General features: G+C 41.4%; 2 protein-coding genes across 10 annotated transcripts in view; one reads left to right on the top strand and one right to left on the bottom strand.

Moving 5' to 3' along the window:
- The window catches only part of asb3 (ankyrin repeat and SOCS box containing 3), a 100081-nt gene extending 91217 nt beyond the window's left edge, over positions 1-8864 (bottom strand). For 3 of the 7 annotated variants that reach the window (XM_041217430.1, XM_041217459.1, XM_041217469.1), the window contains exon 1: positions 8772-8801. In XM_041217430.1, the coding sequence (XP_041073364.1) occupies positions 8772-8774 (3 nt within the window). In that variant the 5' untranslated portion in view covers positions 8775-8801. Of the gene's footprint in view, positions 1-8501 lie in introns of all 7 variants that reach the window. The other 4 variants (XM_041217453.1, XM_041217478.1, XM_041217440.1 and 1 more) reach the window with 3 other exon arrangements.
- Positions 8865-9089: 225 nt separating this feature from the next.
- Positions 9090-21897, top strand: part of chac2 (ChaC, cation transport regulator homolog 2 (E. coli)) — a 29904-nt gene continuing 17096 nt past the window's right edge. The window contains exons 1-3 of one of the 3 annotated variants that reach the window (XM_041175079.1): positions 9265-9363; positions 19389-19424; positions 19820-20159. In XM_041175079.1, the coding sequence (XP_041031013.1) occupies positions 20118-20159 (42 nt within the window). In that variant the 5' untranslated portion in view covers positions 9265-9363; positions 19389-19424; positions 19820-20117. Of the gene's footprint in view, positions 9364-17776; positions 17798-19388; positions 19425-19819; positions 20160-21897 lie in introns of those variants that run through there. The other 2 variants (XM_041175088.1, XM_041175070.1) reach the window with 2 other exon arrangements.

Genomic DNA, 21897 nt, shown 5'->3' with positions numbered 1-21897 from the left:
AGGCACAGAGTCAATAGATCCATTTACACAATCAACAAGCATAGGGCCAGGAAGGGAAATTAGATGGGAGATGTGAAAATGGGTTAAGGGAGAAGACAATGTGTCTCAAAAATGAAACCAGCTTAATGAGTACCGAGGAAGAAGGAAAAGAAACTTGAAAGAAAAATGGGTTTAAGGTATGCCAGAGGTGAGGAAGCAGTATAGGCAGCCAAATCAAAGGTCTTTATCTTGGTGACAAAGAGTTGCTTGAGCTCCTCGTGCTTCTCATTAGAGAAAATGGAGTGGACAGGTGAAAGTTGTTTAAGAAAACAACTGGTAGAACAGAAAAGCAGCCATGATGATCCTCCAGGATAATCCTACAGTTTTGTTATAAACAGATATAAACAGTTTTGGCAGAGGAAAGAAATCCCAGCAGGATTTGACATAGTCCAGCCAGATTGAGTGATGGACGGTATTACAAGTCCAGGACTTTACCTTCAACATTCATTCATACAGTGGTGCTAGTCGATCCCACAAACAGTCTGAGAACCTTAATATTTCTGGGTGTGCCCATACAGTATCTAACCATACAATAGTGCAAGTCAACAGCCAAACAATGATATTCCTTTGTGATCCAAACTGGATGTTCGTTTTTCTGACATGTAGTTTTCCACTTTTTTCCCCAAAAGTGGACCAAGACAACAATTGGCAAGATGAGGTCAGATGCAGATCATTAAGTTCCTTTATTTTACAAAAAATAAACATACAGAATAACAGTTACAATCATACTCACTTAATTCAGTCAGTCCTAATGCAAACACATTCAGTCGTTTGGTAGTAGGGAACTTGAGCATTGCTGAAAAGACACATGTTGTCGAAGCTTTTCATCCCCCACTCATCAGGACAATTCAAAAGAATACCAAATGTAAAGGAACAATGAATTATACTTCATGAGAAGAGTGTGCTGATTGATTGGCAAGTGGACTCAGGTTTGACTGATCACGGCAGCAAAACCACTCTGCAGATAATGGCTACCCTGATCAGATCACAGCACAATACGCAACAAGCATAGACCGTCACTTTTGGCCCTGAATAGTGCCTAGTCTACCTCAGATCACCCTGGACGGATAAAGTATCTCAAAAATTCAAGTAACAGATGGAGCAAGCCACTTCATGCTCCTACGATGCAGTAGCAACACCACTAACAGGATGCTGTGGCCAAGCCAAGATACGCTGCTTATCACAAGTGAGTAACGTGGTATATGAATTTCAGTGCCGGTGTGATACTAGGTACATAGGCCCTACATCCCAAAGACGGGCAGATCATAGGTCATATCAAACAGCACGTCCTTTCAGTGCTCACAACAAGCATGTACTGACATACCTGACCAGCCGTGCTTGCAAAACCCCAAACATAGTGTGCAACATTAGATGTGAATCCACAATTAGACAACATTTGCTAAACAACTGAGTATACTAAGAGTTACGCTGACAACCAATTTAAGATAATCATTCGAGCTTACAGTATGGCGCATTTACTTGTGCTAGAAGCTACGTATACTAATACGTAGATCCCTGTTCTTTGAGACAGAAAGACACACATTGCTCCTTTGTCAACTAAATAAAATAGATGACGGCCATCCTCTGGTTCATTACCCAGGGCTATGTCTTAACCAGTCATCAGTTATCTGGTGCATTCACCATGGCAATGCCTCTACCAGAGTCCACTTGCCAAACAATCAGCACTCTTCTCATGAAGTATAAATTGTTGTTCCCTTTACATTTGGCATTCTTGCAAATTGTTCTGATGAGTGTAAGACAAAAAGCTCCACCAACGTATCTTTTTTCAGCAACACTAAAGAATATATGATGGAGTTCCCATATCAGAGAGTAATTTTGCTTGACTTAACCAAAATAGCTACGTAGGAAATTGGTTGAGCGGCAGGGAACAAGAGAGTAGGAATAATCAAAAGGTACTCTAATGGACAGAATGCGACTAATGGTATTCCACAAGGATCTGTGTTAAGGCCTCAACTATTCACCATATTCATTAATGACTTAGGATGATGGGATAGAATATCACATATTCAAATCTGCCGATGGCAAAGATAGGCAGCAGTATAGATGGAACCATAAAATTACAACAATATATTAATAGATTACAAGAATGGGCCAAACTGTACCAAATTGAATTCAATATAGGCAAATGTGAAGTCATCCACTTTGGACCTAAAAAGGGTAGAACAGGCTACTTTTTAAAATGGTGGGAAACTAGAAACACTAGAGGTCCAAAAAATTTGGGGGCCCAGGCACACAGATCATTAAAATGTCATGAACAGATACAGAAAATAATTTTAAAAGGCTAATGGAATGCTGGCCTTTATATCTAGAGCTATAAAATACAAGGAGGTAAAAGGCATGTTTCAGCTATATAAAGTCCTGATTCGACCACACTTGTAGTATTGCAAGCAATTCTGGGGCTTCACACCTTCGGAAAGAGGTACTGGTCTTGGGAAGGAGTGCAGCATAGATTTACCAAATTAATACCTGGACTCAAAGGGTTAAATTATGAGGAGAAATTACATCATCTAGGGTTGTTCTCCCTGGAATTTAGATGGTTAAGGGGTGATTTGATTGAAGTTTGAGATTCTAAGGGGAAGAGATAGGGTAAAGAGGAAAACTATTTCTGCTGGTTGGAGAGTGTAGGACTAGAGAACAGTCTAAAAATTACAGTCAGGCCTTTCAAGAGTGAATTCAGGGAACAATTCTACACACAGCAGTGGAGATTTGGAACGCTCTCCCACAAATGGCAATTGACGTTAGATTAATTGTCAATTTTGAAACTGAAATTTCACTGGCTTTTTCAAGCCAAAGGTATTAAAGGATATGGGGCAAAGGCAGGTACAGTTAGGTCATGGATCAACCATGAAGGCACAGGGATGAGGGGCAAAATGGCCTTTTGCTGTTCCCATGTCTCTCCTGCACTTTCTTTCTAGCCCTCGTCAAAACATTCCCTCAATGTTTTCTGTTTGAAGATCTAATCACTGCTTGATTCTGTATGTATTTTTGCTCATTGTGCTCAGGGCCAAAAAGGAAGACTTGCCCAAGAGTTTATAATACAATTTCAGCATTTATCAAATACCAAGACAAGCTAACAAGTGGTGTGTTTAGTGTCTTGAGGCAAATTAGCACTTGGGTGACCTTCTGTCTTAACACCCATCAAAAAATACACGCTGCTTATCACAAGTGAGTAATGTGGTATATGAATTTCCGAGCTGGTGTGATGCTAGGTACACAGGCCCTATGTCCCAAAGGCTGGCAAATTAAATCAAACAGCATGTCCCTTCGGGTATTCACATCAAGCATGTACCGACCATACCCAAAGTGAATACATTTTGCTTTAAAAAAATACTTTCCCAAATCCTTTGTGAAAAAATGGCCAAAAAAACACCAAACTGTGATTGAAACTAAATAGGTTACATGCTCAATGCACACAAATTTGTGCCTCATGTACTTGAGAGCACAAATATCTGGGTTGTACCAGAGGGAATGCCAAACATGCAAAATAGCAAAACAGCTAGGAAAGAGGACAAAAGCAGAGATGAGGGAATGATTGAGAAAATCAACAACAATTTGCATTTCACGGTGACTCCTGACACCGCTTGAAAGTCTTTTCTTCCCAAAAATATACTTTATTCATAAAATACTTAAAAGGTCATTACAAACCATTTCAAATTTGACATTAAGGAAAGTGTAATAACTTTTAATTTTTCTCCATACAACATGTTGAACTCTGAGGTGCCACAATACAATTGCATTTACTATATACATTCATTGAAAAGCATACAGCCAATGGGGTTCTACAGTATTACCAGCCCCTCGGTGGACTGCAGCAGAAAGGCCTTAGATGGTGGCCTTTCCCCACTGCAGTCTTATTTGCATATGGGTGCAAATTGCACACATTTGGAGAACTCTCCAGAGGACTATGGCATACTTATGGCCCCTTCAAAAGGAAATAACTTTTAAGATTGATGTGTCTATAAAGAATTCTTGGGGGAAGTAAGAAGCAAACCTGAATGCTTAACATCTAGTTAGAAGCTATAATGTTAACTTAGTCATATTTGCTTTATTTAATTCTTTTATATAGAATAAAGTTTGTCTTGTTTAAAAAGTGAAATCTTGTGATGTGGTTTTATTAGTTAAAACATGTATTCCGATTTCTTTTTAAATGCTAACAGTCCCTAACCAGATCGTAACAATGGTGTCACCAAAGATGACATGCATATATGCCAACCTAGCAATCTGACAAAAGCTGATAGTTTAAAAGCAGCCCTAAATATAGCCCCACCCACGTGAAATCGAGTTAGATTGGAGGTGCAGCGGAACACAGTCTTCAGCTGCAAGTTTCCCCAGTGAGGCCAATGAGCACAAAAATAGCAGGGGGAAAGGGACCTTTTATGAGTTTCAGTAAAGCAGCAGATTGGAATCAGCTCAAATTTATGGAGGGTGAAAGATAGGAGAACGGCCAGGACAACATTGGAATTGTCAAATCAAGGTAACACAGGCATGGAAGAGGGTTTCAGCAGCAGAGCAGCTGAGGTGGGGTGGAGATGGTGGGTTGGAGATGGACAATGTCACAGAGGTAGAAGTAGGTGTGCTTTGTGATTAAGCAAAGGTGCTGGCAGAAACTCATCTCAGGGTCAAATAGGCCAGCAAGTTTGCAAAACTATGGTTAAGTCTCAAACAATGACCTGTGAGAAGGATGGAGTCAGTGACAGGAACCAAAAACAGCTTAGGGGTTCCCAGTATTCATCTGAAGAAAACGTATCCTCATCCAGAATTGGAACTCTGACGAGCAGCATGACACGTCTGAGACAGCAGCCAGATTTAGAAATAGGGTGGTGAAGTCAAGCTGGGTGTTATCAGCGTACATATGGCACCTGATGTGTTTTCAGATGATGCCACAAAAGGGGCAGCATTTAGATGAGAAACAGGAGGATGCCAAGGAAAAATTATTGGAGGACTCGAGATAACCATGTAGGAGCTAGAGAAAAGAACTACATGGGAGACATCCCATCCAGCTGGACAACAATGGAGGGATGCTAGAGGAGGATAATGCAGTCAACCTCCAAGGTGGCAGGCAGATTGGAAGGAGAGAGAAGATAGTCTCAGAGTCACATAAAATGTCATTTATTGTGACAGGGCAGAAACCAGATTGAAAGGGTTCAAACATGAAGTTGCAAGAAAGGTGGGTAACATTTAGAGATGACCAACACATTCAAGAGATTTGGAGAGGAAAGAGAGGTTGGAGGTGGAACAGTAGTTTGCAAATACAGAGGGTCCAGGGTGGGTTTTTTGAAGAGTACTGACAGCAGATTTGAAGAGATGGGGGGTATACTTGAGAGGAACTGTAAACAGTAGCAGCTAACATAGGGATCAGGATGGGAAGTTGGGCGATCAGCAGTTTGGTGAGAATAGGGTTGATTGAGTTGGGGAAAGGAGGGTATCTCAGTTAAGATAAGCTTGGAGAGGGCATGAGGAGATGTAGATAAGAAGCCACAGAAATTACAAGTTCAGGGTTAAGGCATGGGGGACCTTATGGGAAGGTGACCTAGTGAGCTAGGAGAATGGAAATAAAGAGCAAAAGCAGCTGAATAAACGGACTCAGTCTTAGTGACAAGAAGTCCATGAGCACATCACAGCTGTTGTTCGAATGAAGAGGAAAAGTCAGGAGAGAAGGGCTTCAGAAGATATTCTGGCATGGAGAATAGAAGCCAGTGGTTGTCACTGCATTCCAGGATGATCGTGGAACTGTGAATAATGTTGGCACAGGAGTGTACGACTCATTAGTGCCTTATGTGGTTGAGACAGATCTTGCATTCAATTGCTAAGCCAGTTGTTCACCATAAATGTTCAAATCTGGAACTGTTCCTGAAATCCCAGGATCACAAAATGCAGTTTGCAGTATTAATGGTAAAAGGATTTATAAGTACTGAAAGCATGAGATTTATTTTCTAGAGAGAAGTGAGGCATCCTCAGAAAATGTTGCATTTTCAATTTTTGGCACATACTCTAATTTTGCCACTACATCAAAAATATTTTTTCCTGGAAGGGTTTCAGCAATTTTAGATTAGGAGGGAGGTGTAGGGATTGCAAAACAATTTTAAAGGGTCAAGAAAATCTGGGCCCAGATACTTTATATCAATTATTGAAATGAAATAATTATAACATGTGTCTACAATATACAATACAGGAGCACAATCTTCATGCACAAAATAAAACAAATCCATTATCACGTCTGTCCCAGTATTCAAATCCATGGAGACACAGTGGCAGCTGTGAAATGACATGAATTGAGGGTATTCTGATTAATGTTTGAACTAAACAACTTCAGGAGGGACTAGTGCAAGTCAGTATCATTGAAACATAACTTTAAATCCAAGTTCTAATAAACTTGGGTTCATACTCAAAAATTACCTTGTCCTTTCCTCTTTAAAATGTTGATCAATGTACTTGGTATTTCAAACATTTTCTAACAATAACCATATCATTAATTTGTTCTTAAGTTTAAGAAGGGAGAGTCACAAATCATGGTTTTGAACCGAAGACAGACAGATTTCAAAGGAAAGTGACATAAATTGACCACAGTATGGGTAAATTACAAACAATGCAAGAATTCAAAGTAGTAACTGGCACAATACAAGTTATATCCTCAAAAGCTCCACTTGTGCAGTTAAGCAACCATGCAGAACAGGTGAGGTAAGATGCAGTATCTAAAAGATTTACATTATTACAAGGAAAAATAAAAACTCAGCAGACTGGGAACTTGATGGATAATAGTACAAGTTTCTGGTAAGAGAGAAAACAGTGATACATAAGATAGACAAATTAAAACAAAATTGCAGAATTATTAGTCACAATTTTCCAAAGCTTCAGGAATTGGTCTGTCAGATTAAAAAACTACAAATGACACTCCAGTATTTATCACTCGGGGGCTAGGAAAATCAGGTAGCCACAGACCCGTCAGTCTAACATCAGATGTGGGGAAGTTACTGGAATCCATCTTCAGGGACAGTGACTTAACACTTGAAAACTACAAGATGATTAGAGAGTCATCATGGGTTTCTGAAGGTTAAGTCAATTCTGACTAATCCAATTGATTGCTTAAAAATTGGCCACTAACATGGTTGATGAGGGAGAGTATATGGGTGTTGTCTACATGCCAACTTCCAGAAGACACTTGATAAGGTTCAGAACAATACATTATCAGCAAAAATGTGTGTGTGTGGGGAATTGAAAGCAATGTTGCAACATGGGTTAAAAATTGGTGGCAGGAAGGAAGTGTGTGTGTGTGTGTGTGTGTGTGTGGATAAAGAGAACGCCCTGATTGTTGAGATATGACAAGTAGCATTTCCCAGAGTCTGTACTGGCACTTAGCTTTTCACCATATACATCAATGACTTGGATGAAGGAAAAAAAGAGTTTATGTCCAAGTTTGCGGGTGGCACTAAATTATACAGATAGGAACATATAGTTACAAAGTAATATGAACAAATTAAATGAGTTGTCAAAAGTGTGGCAAATGGAGATTGATATGGGCAAAGTGTGAAGTCCACTTTGGATTTTTTTTTATTGGTGAGAACCAAGAACAAAGACCCAAATACACAGATCACTAAAAGCTAGTGCACAGGTACAACAACGGTTGATGGAATATTGGTCTTCATCTCAACAGAGATGGAATACAATGAAGTTATGCTTCAGTTGCATAGAACCTTGGTCAATCGCCATCTGGAATTCTACATTCAAATGTGGCTACCATGACTCAAAGGATATAATGACCTTGGAAGGACTACAGTACAGATTTCTCAGGATGATACCCAGGGTTTAAGTGTTAAATTAAGAAAACCAGCTGCATGAAGTTGGCTCAAATTTTCTCAAGTAAAGAAAGCTGAGGCTGCATCTAATTTAAGTTGTTTGAAGTAAAAGGGGTAAGAAAAATTATTTCCTCCAGAAATAGTCAGCATTTTTCCCCACACAAAAGGTGGTTAAAAATCTGGAAATCTCTCTCCCCCACCACCCCCACCCTCGAGAAAGACTGGGGATATTGGTACTCGGTTTAAATTTAAGACTGAGGTCATATATTTGTATTGGTAGGATACCAAAGGAAATGGAACATAGGACAGTAATAAAGTTGAGACAGAGATTGGTCGTTGAATGGCAGAACATTGTTTGGAGACTGAAAAGCCTTACCCTGAACCTATACTCCACTAAAAAGGTTTTTATTAGTTGATACGAACTATTTCTAACCCCACTGGAAAAAAATGCTCATGTGTATGACACATCGACAAACTGACAAAGCGGCAAGTATAGAAAAATAAAGTAGACACAATCGTCAGTTACATTTTCGGACCGTTTCCAATTCTTCGATAACGGTACACTTACAATCAATAATAAAAACAGAAAATGCTGTAAATACTCAGTAAGTCAGGCCATATCTGTAGTTCTGATGAAAGGTTACTGACCTCAAACGCTAATTCTGCTTTTCGCTCTACAGATGTTGCATGAGTTGTTGAGTATTTCCAGCATTTTCCGTTTTTGATCCAGATTCGCAACACTTACAACTGGGCTTAATTTAAAGACGAAATCGGCTGCAGCCTTATGAAGTAGCGGGTGACAAGATTCCTCCAAATGCAATACTCCCCGAATTTGATTTACAATAAAAATGCAGCCACATTAACAGAAACCAAAATGAAAACCTGATGCCTGAACTTTCTAATTCCTCCGTTATTCACCATCAATTTCGAGTTTTCCCTCTCACCTTTCCCACACCTTCCTGTTTAGCTGATACGTCACCAACCCGCGCGCGCACTCGCGCCTATGTGACTGATACTTGATTGGTTCGCCCGGCCGCGATCCCTTCAGCAATAGGTTTAATCTGACGAACGAATCAGAGGAGAGCGATGATTGGGGGAGGGGGCGGTGCGCTGCGTCTGTTGGGAATTGAGCAGGCGGGCGCCAGTGCAACGCGAGATCACGTGACAAAGTGAAGACAGTGGAACTCCATTTCCCGTGAAGCCTTTCGCGCCCCACAGCCCGTGCGCCTGCGCTGGAGGTGGCCGCGGTATTGGGGAGTCGGTTCCCGGTCTGATTGCGGAGGCACTGAGACCTTTGCTGAGATCGGTCTGTTTACGGTTAAAAGGGACACAGCAGTCGGTAATAGTCGGGGGAGGGGGGGAAGGGTGTGCCAACATGTGGATATTCGGTTACGGCTCGCTGATTTGGAAAGTGGATTTCCCTTACCAGGAGAAGTTAGTGGGTTATATTCGGGGCTACATCCGTCGCTTCTGGCAGGGCAGCACCGACCACCGGGGTGTCCCGGGCAAGGTGAGTCAGGGAGGCGGCTCTGGGTTCTCAGTCCCGGCACAGGCTGCTGAGGGGCTGACATTTGATCCGATTAATTGTCCCCAGTTGTGGCAGCTGTTTAAATCCCGGTGAAGTGACAGAAAATGTCTCTCCCCCCCCCCCCCCCAATTCACCTTTCAGATCTTTGGGAGCCGGCTGTGACTCTCCCCTCCTCCACACGGTCACACCTCTGCTCAATATAAATTTGGAGTAGTACAGACAGGACTTGCTCCTTTTAATGCCGTATAGTATAACCAGCCCGTGGTCTGATTTTCGGAGGTTTTGCAGCCGACTCAAAAACCATGCATAAACCCCCAATAATATTTTCCCTGGTCAGTATAAAATGTGGGTCAGATTTATTCATGGATCAAGCGATCTTGATCAGTTATTAACTGTATTCACGTTTATGGGAGCTACAAGCCTTTGTCATTCCATGGTTAATTTGTGCTTCACTAGTTACTTATAGAATAATAACATTTCTATGTTAAATTTTGACTCACCCACTGCAGTACCATACTATGATTCAGTGCTTACCGGCTCTCCACTTGCCTGGATGAGTGCAGGTTCAACAACACTTCAGCTTGACACCATCCAGGACAAAACAGCCTGCTTAATTGGCATCCCATCCACAAACATTCACTCCCTTCACCACCAATGAACAGTGGTGGCAGTGTGTACCATCTACAAGATACACTGCAGAAACTCACCAAGGCTCCTTAGGCAGCACCTTGCAACCCTATGACTGCTACCATCTAGAAGGACAAGGGCAGCAGATACTTGGGAATACCACTGCTTGGAAGATCTCCTCCAAGCCTCTTGCCACCCTTACTTGGAAATATATTGCCATTCCTTCACTGACATTGGATCAAAATGCTGGAACTCTCTAACAGCTGTGTGAGTGTACCTACACCACAGAGACTGCAGTGGTTCAATAAGGCAGCTCAGTATCACCTTCTCAAGGGCAAATAGGGGTGGGCAATAAATGCTGGCCTAGCCATGGACGTCCACATCCTGTAAATACATTTAAAAAACTGAACCTGAGATTGGTCTGCATATGAGGTGCCCTGACTTATAAGGCAAACTTACTTATCTCATTATTTCCTTTATTGGCATCTTTGATATCAAACATAAATGAAGTGTTTGGTGATAACACTTCAATATTGATACAACTGAAACAAATCTTTGGCATCATGATTGCAAACCATCTGCATAGATGTTTCTCCTCACCCAAGTTATTTTGTCAAGCCATCAAAGTCAGGAACGTGCTGAAATAACAGAACTAATCTGAACAATGAGGATTGAGTCACCATTGAGTAAATGTTTGACTTTCAATGGTGGACTTTCAGCATATACACTGGTGTGCGAAGTGTTAATATTAAAGGTGATAAGGGAGCAACGAACCTCAAAAGTGCTAGGTATACACCAGATTAACTAGAGCCCCAAAGTGCCTTGGAAACTGCAGCAGCTGCTGAATGCCTGGTCAATTTGACTGTATTTGTAATTTTATCTCTTGGCCATTACTTTGTCTTAAATTTTCTTGGATTGGGAGATTTGAAAATGGCTGGAAGATGTGGCCACAATGATTATGTGGCATTGATCAGAAATGAGTAAAATTCACTCTCCCAGTTCTTGGCCTGGATTTTGCAATCAGCTGTGAAGCAATGGTGGTCACTGTTAAACTAAAAGGAAACTGCTCACAAAGATTTAGCAATCTCTGCTGTGGATTTCCTCTTTCTCAATGCTAATTTGAATCTGGTGCCAAGTCAAGGGTACTCCAGACGTTCTAACTACAATGAAGTCATTAAGCAGGGTAAACAAGCAATCACGTTGAGCAGTTCTCCGACATCAAACCAAGAAGTAAAATGCACTGATTATCCTTCATTTTAATTTAAACTTCACAGAAAATGAAATAAATGATTCGGGCATACATGTGGGATTAAAGTAGAAGATGAAGTATGATGACAAATTTTTCTTAGATAAAATGTTTTTAAAAATGTGCGAATTTTTTAACATAATGGAGAAATTTGATAATTCTCAAATATAAAATCTGTTTTTCAGGGCCATTGAGGCTGTTTAGCAATAATTATGAACTTAGTATACTGTTAAAAAACCTAGTTACACTTTAATCAACAAGGTGTAACTTTATCAAAGATTTTTACGATGAAGCTAATAGCATATAGGGCAAGTTCTTGTCAGTTTAGTGATTTCTAATTGATTGCCATTCATGGGGACTTCAATAGTACACCCTATAGAGAAGAGTAGAATTACTGACAGCAACTTCTGGATTTCTGTATTTAACTGAGAAAATGCAGACTCCAGAGGTTGCTGGCAGTTTCAGTAGAGCATGATAATGAACACTGACACTATCAGTGTCATGACTGCCACAAAATCTATGCCATTGTCATTTTAATTTTTGATAATGTATACTAAAGTATGTATACTGTGCAACAAAAAGGCTATATCTTTTCACCAGTTAATATTTTATGCATTTTAAGAGGTCTCTTGTTTCTAGATTAAACAGTTGAGTTTCTCTAAATTATCCTCATTGCTTATTCCTTTTCACCACATTGACCTTGTTCCCCTCGTTATCCCTTAAATACTTGTACATGTTCCCTAAATGTGGTCTGACCTCTGCATTGTGAAGTGTCAACATGTGCTCTAGTATCTTGTACTCTAATGCTCTGACTATATATCCAGTATTCTTTTCTTTATATTTCACACACCGAAAGTCATGAGTATGCCATCACTCTTGGACCTACTTTCTAAGTTTCCCTCAGTATAATTCACTTTGATCTATGTGCATTTCTGTAATGGGACTGGAAAGGAACTTGGAGTGGGAGGGGAAGGATCCAGTTGTCATGGTCCACGTGGGGACCAATGACATAGGTGGGACTAAGAAAGAGGTTCTTTTGAGGGAATATGAGCAGCTGTGGGCCAAATTAAAAAGCAGAAGCACAATGGTAATCTTTGGATTACTACCTGAGGCACGAGAAAATTCTATCAATGGGATCAGAAAGTTGAATGCATGGCACCAGCAATGGGGAAGGAGGAAGCTGTTCCATTAGGACGGGTTTCTCTTGAACTGTACTGGGACAGTGTCCTGGCAAATCAAAAAACTCAGGCTACAGAGAGGGCTTTAAACTAAACAGTAGAGGTAGGGTTCACCTGAGGGGAGATTTAGAACATTTACAAGAAAAGACAAGACAAGGCAATAGCACAGGGTAGAAATACGGATAATGATAACCAGAGTGTGACAGGAAGGGACAGAGTGCACAAACATATAAGTGCACCAGCAATTAGGGACAGAGTAAGGACGAATGGTAAAAAGACAAAATTTATGCTTCTTTAAGTGAATGCAAAAAGCACTTGTAACAAGATAGATGAATTGATAGCATAAATAGAATTAAATGGGTATGATATGATAGCAGTTGCAGAGTCAGGGTTGCAAGGTGATCAAGGCTGGAAATTGACTATTCAAGGGTGTTTGACATTTCAGATGGATAGGCAGAAAGGAAAAGGAGGTGGTGTGGCTCTTATAAAGTTTGAGATAAGTGCAGTAGTGAGAAATGATCTTGGCTTGGAAAATCAAGACGTAGAATCAGTTTCAGTGGAAATAAGAGCTAGCAAAAGAAAGGTCACTGGTGGGAGTACTGTTATCCTAACAGTAGCTACACTGTAGAACATTGTAAGAAAGGTACTGTAATAATTGTGAGATTTTAATCTTCATATAGATTGGACAAATCAAATTAGCAAACATAGTCTTCAGGATGAGTTCATAGTGTATTTTGGACAGTTTCTTAGAACAATACGCTGGTGGAATCAACCAGGTAACCTGAAATGTATAATGAGACAGGATTAATTAATGATCTCATAGTCAATATAGACTCAGAACTGATAGAATTTCACTTTGAGAGTGAGAAACCTGGGTCTGAAACATAAGTGAAAGCAATTTCACAGGTATGAAGACAGAGTTGGTTAAAGTAGACTGGGAAAAGGTGTCAAAAGATAGATAGTGCAGACATTTATTTAAGGAAATATTTCATAACTCTCAACAAAGATATATGCCTTGAGAAGAAAAAGTTTCTATGAGAAAGATGAACCATCACTGACTGGCTGAGGAAGTTAAGGATGATATCAAATTGAAAGAAAAGGCATCCAATGCTGCAAAGATTAACAGTAAGTCAGAAAATTGGGAGAATTTTAGAAACCAGCAAAGGATGACCAATTAAAATAGAGAGAAAAGAATGAATGAAAATGATGAGAGTAAGCTAGCAAGAAATATAAAAACAGACTGAGCTTTTACAATTATATAGAATGGAAGAGAGTAGCTAAAGTAAACATTGATCCCCTAGAAGATGAGACTGGAGAACATAAAATGGGAAACGAGGGAATAGCAGAGACTTTGAATTTTATATCTGTCTTCATGGGCGAAAACATTAAAAGCATCCCAAGAACAATAGAAAATCAAGGGGGAAAAAGAGAGGGAGGAATCTAAAATAATCACAGTCACTTGAGGAGAATGTACGAGGAAAACTAATGGGACCAAAAGCTGACAAATCCCTGGACATCAATGCAGGAGTTCCTCAGGGTAGTGTTCTTCAGCTGATTTATCAATAACCTTCTCTCTATCACAAGGTCAGAAGTGAGGATGTTCACTGATTACACAATGTTCAGAACTATTTGTGACTCCTCAGATACTGAAACAGTCCAGATGCAGCAAGACCTGGAAGCATTCAGGCTTGGGCTGATGTGTGGCACAAATGTTACTTGCCACTTAAGTGCCAGAAAATGACCATCTCCAACAAGAGAGAATCTAACCAACACCTCTTGTCAAAACAGCCTGCTTGATTGGCACCCAACCACCACCTTAAACGTTCACTCCCTCCGTCAGTGGTGCATTGTGTCAGCAGTGTGTACCCTCTGCAAGATGCATTGCAGCAACTCACCAAGGCTCTTTTGACAGCTCCTTCCTAATCTGTGACCTCTCATTTAGAAGGACAGGGGCAGCATATGAATGGGAAGACCATCATCTGCATGTTCCCATCCAAGCAGCACATCATCATGACTTGGAACTATATTGCGGTTCTTTCACTGTTGCTGAGTCAAAACGGAACTCCCTTCCTAACAGCACTGTGGGTGTACATCATATGGACTGCAGTGGCTCAAGAAGGCAGCTCACCACCACTTTTGCAAGGGCAGTTAGGTATGGTCAATAAACGCTGGTCAATAAATGTTGGTCTAGCCAACAACTCCCACATGAACAAATAAATTTTAAAAAACCTCAAGGCCTATATCCTAGGGTCTGTAAAAAAAAAAAGTGACTGCAGATATAGTAGATACATTGGTTATAATGTACCAAAATTCTCTAGGTTCTGCAAAGGTCCCAGCGGATTGGAAAACTACAAATGTAATGCCTCTGTTCAAGAAAGGAGAGACAGTAAACTTTAAGTCAGATAGCCTAACATCTGTCATTGCGAAAATGCTAGAATCCATTATTAAGGAAATAGTAGCAGGATGTTTAGAAATTCATAATACCATCAGGCAGGGTCAACATGGTTTTATGAAAGGGAAATCCAGGGATTGTGTTGGGACTGTTTTTTAATTAACATAATTGTGCCGATGCAAGCAGTGGACTTCCACTTTTCTGACATGACCCCTTTCATCCTCGTTGATGCCACTGGCCTTGTAAGGAGCTGCCTGCTATATCCATCTTTGCAGAAGTAGCCCCCAGCATGGCTGCCATCTTTGCCGCTGGTGCTCTGCAGACAGTTTCCATCTCCTGGAGACACTTGAATCCTCAAATTGGGTGCCAAGCTCACCTCCTGCCCAATTAGGGTATTTACATTTAAATGAGATCGACACTGCTGTGGTGCAGAGTTGGGCCCCGGAATTCATCCGGGTGTCAGGTTCCTAACCCCAATTTAAACATCCAACCCAAAGAATCTGCAACGGGTATAAATAGGTTAATTGAGTGGCCTAAAATTTGGCAAATGGAGTATGATGTGAAAGGTGTGAGGCAGCCCACTTTGGTAGGAAGCACAGAAAAGCAGAATGTTATTTAAATGGAGAGAGGGAGCAGAATGCTGTAGTACAGAGAGATCTGGGTGAGCTAGTACATGAACCTCAAAAAGTTGTCCTGCAGGTACACCAAGTAATTAGGAAGGCAAATGGGAGGTTGGCCTTTATTGCAAGAAGGATGGAGTATAAAAGCAGGGAAGTCTTGCTATAATTGTGTGGGGCAGGCTGGTCCAACCTTTTCGTTTGGGCCACATTTCCATTTTTTTCCCTCAAGGGGCCAACAAGCAAATTTCAGAAAGATAATGTTCGGCACAAATTTAAACTGAACTCAACATTTTATTTTGAAATTATTAAGAAAAGAAACAATGACTGGTCTATTTTTTCTCAATGTCATAGCAATAAGTTAGGTTAAAAATAAGTAATTAATAAAAATGACCAGAGTATGAGAGGGTCGGAGTGTGTCACCCAGGCTCAGGGTGCTCACTCACCCTCATCCACTGTAAGTGGATGTGTGTATGTGTGGTGGTGAGAGTAATTGAGAAAACTGAGTTTGGGAGTAAGGCAGACACAAAATCACACTTTCTCTCTCAGTCACACACACTGTCTCTCTCTCTCTCTCTCTCAAGCTCCTTCCGCACACTTGCTCACTGTGCCCGCCACACTCACTTGCTCCTCCCACCCACCTGCATCCGCTGCGAAGGGGGAGTGAGCCTATCAGCAACAAACACGGAAGAGAAACAACCCCTAATTGGAGGAGCTGCTCCTTGCAACATCTTCCATTCCAACTTACCTGTTTGACCGGCTTTGGGGGCCGCATAGAGGGGCTTCACGGGCTGCATGTTGGACAAGCGTGGTATACAGCATTAATGAGAACACATCTAGAGTACTGTTTCCAGTTTTAGTCTCCTTATTTGAGGAAGGATATGAATACATTGGAGGCAGTTCAGCGAAGGTACACAAGGTTGAATCCAACAATGAAGACCATCCTCTGATGTCTTATGAGGAAAGGTTGAGCAAGTTGGGCTTGTACTCATTGGAATTTAGAAGAATGAGAGGTGATCTTATTGAAACATAAGATTCTGAGGGGGCTTAACAGGGTAAATGCTGAAAGTATGTTTCCTCTTGTAGGGGAATCTAGAACTAGGGAGGCAAGTTTCAGAATAAGGAGTCTCCCTTTTAACATGGGCTGAGGGGGAATTTCTATCCACAGGGTCATTAATTTTTGGAAATCTCTACACCAGACAGCAATGGAGACTGGTTCATTGAATATATTGAAGGCTTAGTTGGACACATTTTTGATCTAACAAGGGTTATGGGGGGCGGGCAGGAAAGTGGAGCCCAGACCACGAGGGCTGAATGACCTATTCCTCCTATTTCATAGTTCTTATGTAATATTTAGCAGTGTCAAGTTTAATTTTGCCATTTGTCTTTGCAATTACGTTGCTAATTTAAATTCTGTAATTTGTTTTCAGCGCCTTCTATCTTTACTTTTTCCCTATGTTAGTGCTGTCACTTAAATTTGAGCAGCTTGCATTTGATTTCAAATTTAGGACATGAGTATAGATGAGAAAAACATGTTTTCCAAGCACTGAACCCTGCATGATGCCTTTCAAAACCTCCCAAGTTAACATTATGCCTCTCAAAGTATTTTATTTTAAACCAATTGCTTAATCAAGGTTCATGTTATATCTTGGGCTTTTTTTAAATATAGTTTTTAACTTACTTAGAAATTTTTCATGTGGGAACAAATGGTTGAAGTTCACTATCATAGTTTTTTTTTTATTTGTGGCATTTTCAAAGAACTCGGTTTGTCAATCATACTTGTTTATTAAGGATATACCATACAGATATTCCTGCAGCCAATCTTTAGATTAGTTTTTATTATATGTCCTGTTCTCAATAAGCTATTGAGTCTGATGTACTGGTTCAGACTTGCACTGCAACAAAGCAGGGCAAATCAAATCCAGCCAAATACTGTTCAATAGCCCAATAGCCAACTCCCAATCATCAGAAAAATGATGGAAGGAGTCATTAACAGTTCTGTCAAGCAACACCTACCAATAACCTGCTTACTGATGCAGTTTGAATTCTGCCAAGAAGACTGCTGCATATCTCAGTACATCCTTGGTCCAAGCTTGGACATGACCTGAATTCCAGAGTTGAGATGAGAGTGACTGCTTGTGTTGATAATTCTTCACTGAAAATGAGAATTGTACCTGGCATTTCCGATTTTTTTCTAGTGCAAAGACAGATCTTTTGTTTTGCATTTCCTCTGGGGATTAAATTTTTTTTATTCTTTAACAGAGTGTGGGCGTCACTGGCAAGGCCAACGTTTGTTGCCCATCCCTGATTGCTCTTGAGAAGATGGTGGTGAACTGCTGCTGTCCATCTGGTGCAGGTACACGCACAGTGCTGTTAGGAAGGGAATTCCTGGATTTTGATTCAGTGATGGTGAAGGAGCGGCAACACAGTTCCAAGTCAGGATGGTGTGTGGTTTGGAGGGGAACCTGCAGGTGGTGGTGTTCCCATGCATCTGCTGCCCTTATCCTTCTAGGTTATAGAGGTTGTGGGTTTGCAAAGTGCAGTTGAAGGAGGCTTGGTGAGTTGCTGCAGTGCAGCTTATAGATGGTAGACACTGCTGCCATTGTGTGTTGGTGGTGGAGGGAGTGAACGTTTAATTGGTGAATGAGGTGCTGATCAAGTGACCTGCTTTATCTTGATTGGCATTGAACTTTTTGGGTGTTATTGGAGCTGCTTTCATCCAGGCATGTGGTGATTATTCCATCACACTCCTGGCTTGTGCCTTGTAGTTGGTGGACAGACTTTGGGGAGACAGAAGGCGAGTTACTCTCTGCAGAATTTCCCAGCCTCTGACCTGCTCTGTGGCCCAATTTCTGTTCAATGGTAACCCCCCAGGAAGTTGATCATGGGGGTTCAAAGATGTAAGTTAAGAAACATTTTCTGTGTATGGCAAATACAACTTAGTGTTTCTTTATTATTGAAAACAGCACATCTATCAAGGTGTTGTATTGAAAATATATCTATCATTTATAGTCCAGAAACATCAAATTAAAACATTCAAATATTTGCAGTTCTTGGGATGTGGTTGACACTGGCATGGGAGTTTTATTGCCCATCTCTAGTCGTCTGTAGGCATTAGAAGTCAACCACGGAATATGAAACTGCAGTCCCATGTGAGCTGATTCAGATAGGAGTGGTAATTTGAGTGAACCAGTTGGGTTTCTTTACAAAAGTCCAGCTGTCCCATAAATTCCCAGAATTAACTGAATTCAGTTTCACAACTTGTCATGGTGAGATTTGAACTTGCCACCTGAGACTTGCTAGTCCCAGACCTTAAGCAATAGATTATTGTACTGTATAATCAGTATTTCCTCTTCAAATTGAGGTAAAGTTTTATGAATAAAACAAACCTAAAATTTCTAAAAGTACTTTTCTTCTAGGGTTTATTTCCATTAAGGTCTGTAATTTACCAATATAATTTTAATTATTATTTCCACTGTACAAATAGAATAAGCTTGGAGAACATTTTAAAGTGCATAAAATTTAGGGTATTAAATGTTCATCATGGCTTAAGATTCAGTACATTCAAATGTGCAATGCTAAATAAAATTTAGAATATAGAGTGACTGCAGTTACAGCAACTTTGCTTGATAGCAGCGAGGTAATCTGTTCCTGTTAGGTTGTGGGAGAGTACAGGTAAGTAGTCTGTAGAATGGTTTCTGAAAGGACAAGTTACAATGTATTCTGTCATTAATAAAATTCTGGTTTAAGTCACATGTTTTTTACTGGACCAATAGTATTTGGAGCCTAAGTATATGTCACTTTTGTTGTAACGTAAGAAAATAATTTTTATTTTATGAGGTCTTTTAAAATTCGACCAAATTTGACTTGTCCTTTATCATAGTATAATTAACTCGTGTGATTATACACATCTTAAGACTTTATGTATTTTTATTCCATTCCTGTAGCCTGGAAGAGTTGTCACACTTGTTGAAGATCCTGAGGTAAAAGAATAATGCATAATTATAAATCAGTCCTTCAGTTTAAGATTTTCAATTCATTCATAAATGTATTTGAAATATTTAAGTTTCTGCATAGAAACAACAGGCCATTGTATATTTATTAGCTGATCAAGTGTGTGCAAAATAGCAGTAGAATTCTTCTAAATTATATTGTTGAATATTGGTTAAGATCTATTCTCTCAAGTAACACAAACTTTGCAGTAAAATACAGCACCTTTTATTTATCAGCATCCAGATTAGGAAGGCAGGGGAAACTATACTAAACTAAAGCGTGCTTGTTTATTGCACAGGATTTAAATCTAATGCTGACAGATTATCAAAAAGTCTTAGATTTAAATTTCCCGTCCTTGTCTTTAAATTAATCCATGCCCTTGCAGCTCCTTTATCTTCTTGAGCAGTGCCCTGGAACAATGCAGCAGCTCCCACACTAAGACCAGAATTTTCCATCCCCTTTGGCATCGGGCATCATGGTGGACGTGAGCAAATAATATGGCGGGAAAGCCAAAAATCGGGTTCAAGACGTCATTAGACTAGTTTGCGATCATCCGTTCCACCTGCTGGACATCAGGAATATCATTTTAATACATCTATGTAATTATAATCCCTGCTCACCGGAATCATCCTCCTGGGCTGGATCTTCGAGGAACACTGACGTGTTTCGTAACAGCATTTAAAATGTCTGCACCTGCTGAGCTGAACTTCGAGGGGAACTTGGAGGTGAGTGCTCACTAATGTTGCGCAGCACTTGCGAAGATCACATGTTCAACTTCAAGGTTGAAGTGCCATGCATTCAGGCGAGGGCACAGAAAAGTTTTTCCTGGCTGGCTGACAGTGTGATGCCGAGGCAAGGGCTGCACTGTCTCTGGTGAGTTGGTAGGGGGTGGTGGTACGCAAGGAAGTGCGGTCTGAAGCGAGTTGCGCGAGTCAAAGGCTACACTGCAGTTCGGGTGAGGGGGTAGGGGCAAGGCAGCAGTCTTATGGTAGAGCACAAACACATGCAGGAGCTAGGAGGGGAAGAAGCAGCCACACATTCGGGATACCTTGTATAAAGTGACCATTCCTCTCCTGCTGAGACAGTTCAGGCGCAGCCACATTGACAGGCTTGGAGTCCAGCCTCTAGTTTATCTGCCCTTTCAGCCAACGCAGACGCTTTAAAGTGCCACCAAATACTCCAGAACCTTTCATCCCTCGGGCACAGACTCGATATTAATGAGCATTTCAGTGCAGAACAATTGGATGAATGTGCAAGTTGTGCAATCTCCTTGCGAAAACTGGCCATGGAGCAGTCAGTGATGGAGGTGCTCACAGCCCCTTACAATGTCTTCATCAGGTTTGGACCATTCTCCCCCATGGTTCAAGCTAACAGTGCACCCTTGCAGTGTGGGTTAGGAGAATGCCTGAACTGACAGCACAGCATGCAGTGGGTGAAGCTGGCCCCAATCAGTCAGGTGGATTGGGACGAAGGTGTTTGGGGTTTCAGGTAGCCATGCAGTGCATTAAAATCTGGCCATCCATATGGTGGCCAGCACTCTCCAGCATGCGTTAAGGGGCCTTCAAGAGAGGTTCTTAGTATACCCAAGCTAATCCATGCATATCTCTCCTTCATCCTGCAGGAGGAGTACATCAAGAGCATGGAGCCTGGTGACCTAGCTGTATGCCTCATGGCCTACAGGGGGAGCAGAGACAAAGGGGAAGATAGCAACAGAGGCACCTGGCTGGGCAGAGAGAGGAGCAGTGCACTCAAGAAGAAAGGGCGGCTGGTGCTCCTGTGCACACCGCTGATGAGCCACAACGAGCCGTCGCTGGGCAGCACCTAGCTAGACCTAGGGTCTATAGACAATGCCTATCATTTTTGCAGATGATCGAGAAGGAGTGTTGTCGAAGACTGCGCATGTCCAGGGAACTAGTTGGTCATGTCTGCCACCTGCAGCAGGATTTGGCGCCACGGCGACATGGAGGGCATCCACTGCCAATGGCTGTGAAAGTGACTGCGGTGCTCAATTTGTATGCCACTGGGTCCTTTAAGGGCTCCACAGTTGACCGCTGTAGGATCTGGCAAGCCTCCACACACAAATGCATCCAGGAGGTAACAGACGCCATATTCATGAGGCACACAACTTTATGCATTTTGCCCAGGATCAGGAAATTCAGCAAGCAAGAGCACTGGGATTTGCGCAGATCTCGAGTTTCCCACAAGTGCAGGGTGCGATTGACTGCACTCATATGGTGCTCAGATCTCCGCTATGTCAGCCCCACAAGGGCTTCCACTCACTGAATGTTCAGCTGATGTGCGACCACCACAAGTGCATCCAACAGGTCTGCACATGGTTTCCAGAGGGTGCCCACGGCTCCTACATTCTCAGGAGGTCTCAGATCCCCGACACCTTCCAGGGTCCATAGAGGCTGCAGGGTTGGCTCCTCAAGGACTACCCGCAGAGGACATGGCTGATGATGC

This window comes from Carcharodon carcharias, chromosome 2 (genome assembly GCF_017639515.1).
Source record: "Carcharodon carcharias isolate sCarCar2 chromosome 2, sCarCar2.pri, whole genome shotgun sequence".
NCBI classification, from domain to species: domain Eukaryota; kingdom Metazoa; phylum Chordata; class Chondrichthyes; order Lamniformes; family Lamnidae; genus Carcharodon; species Carcharodon carcharias.
Note: the sequence above shows the minus strand (reverse complement) of the source record. Positions and strands in the feature narration are given on the sequence as shown.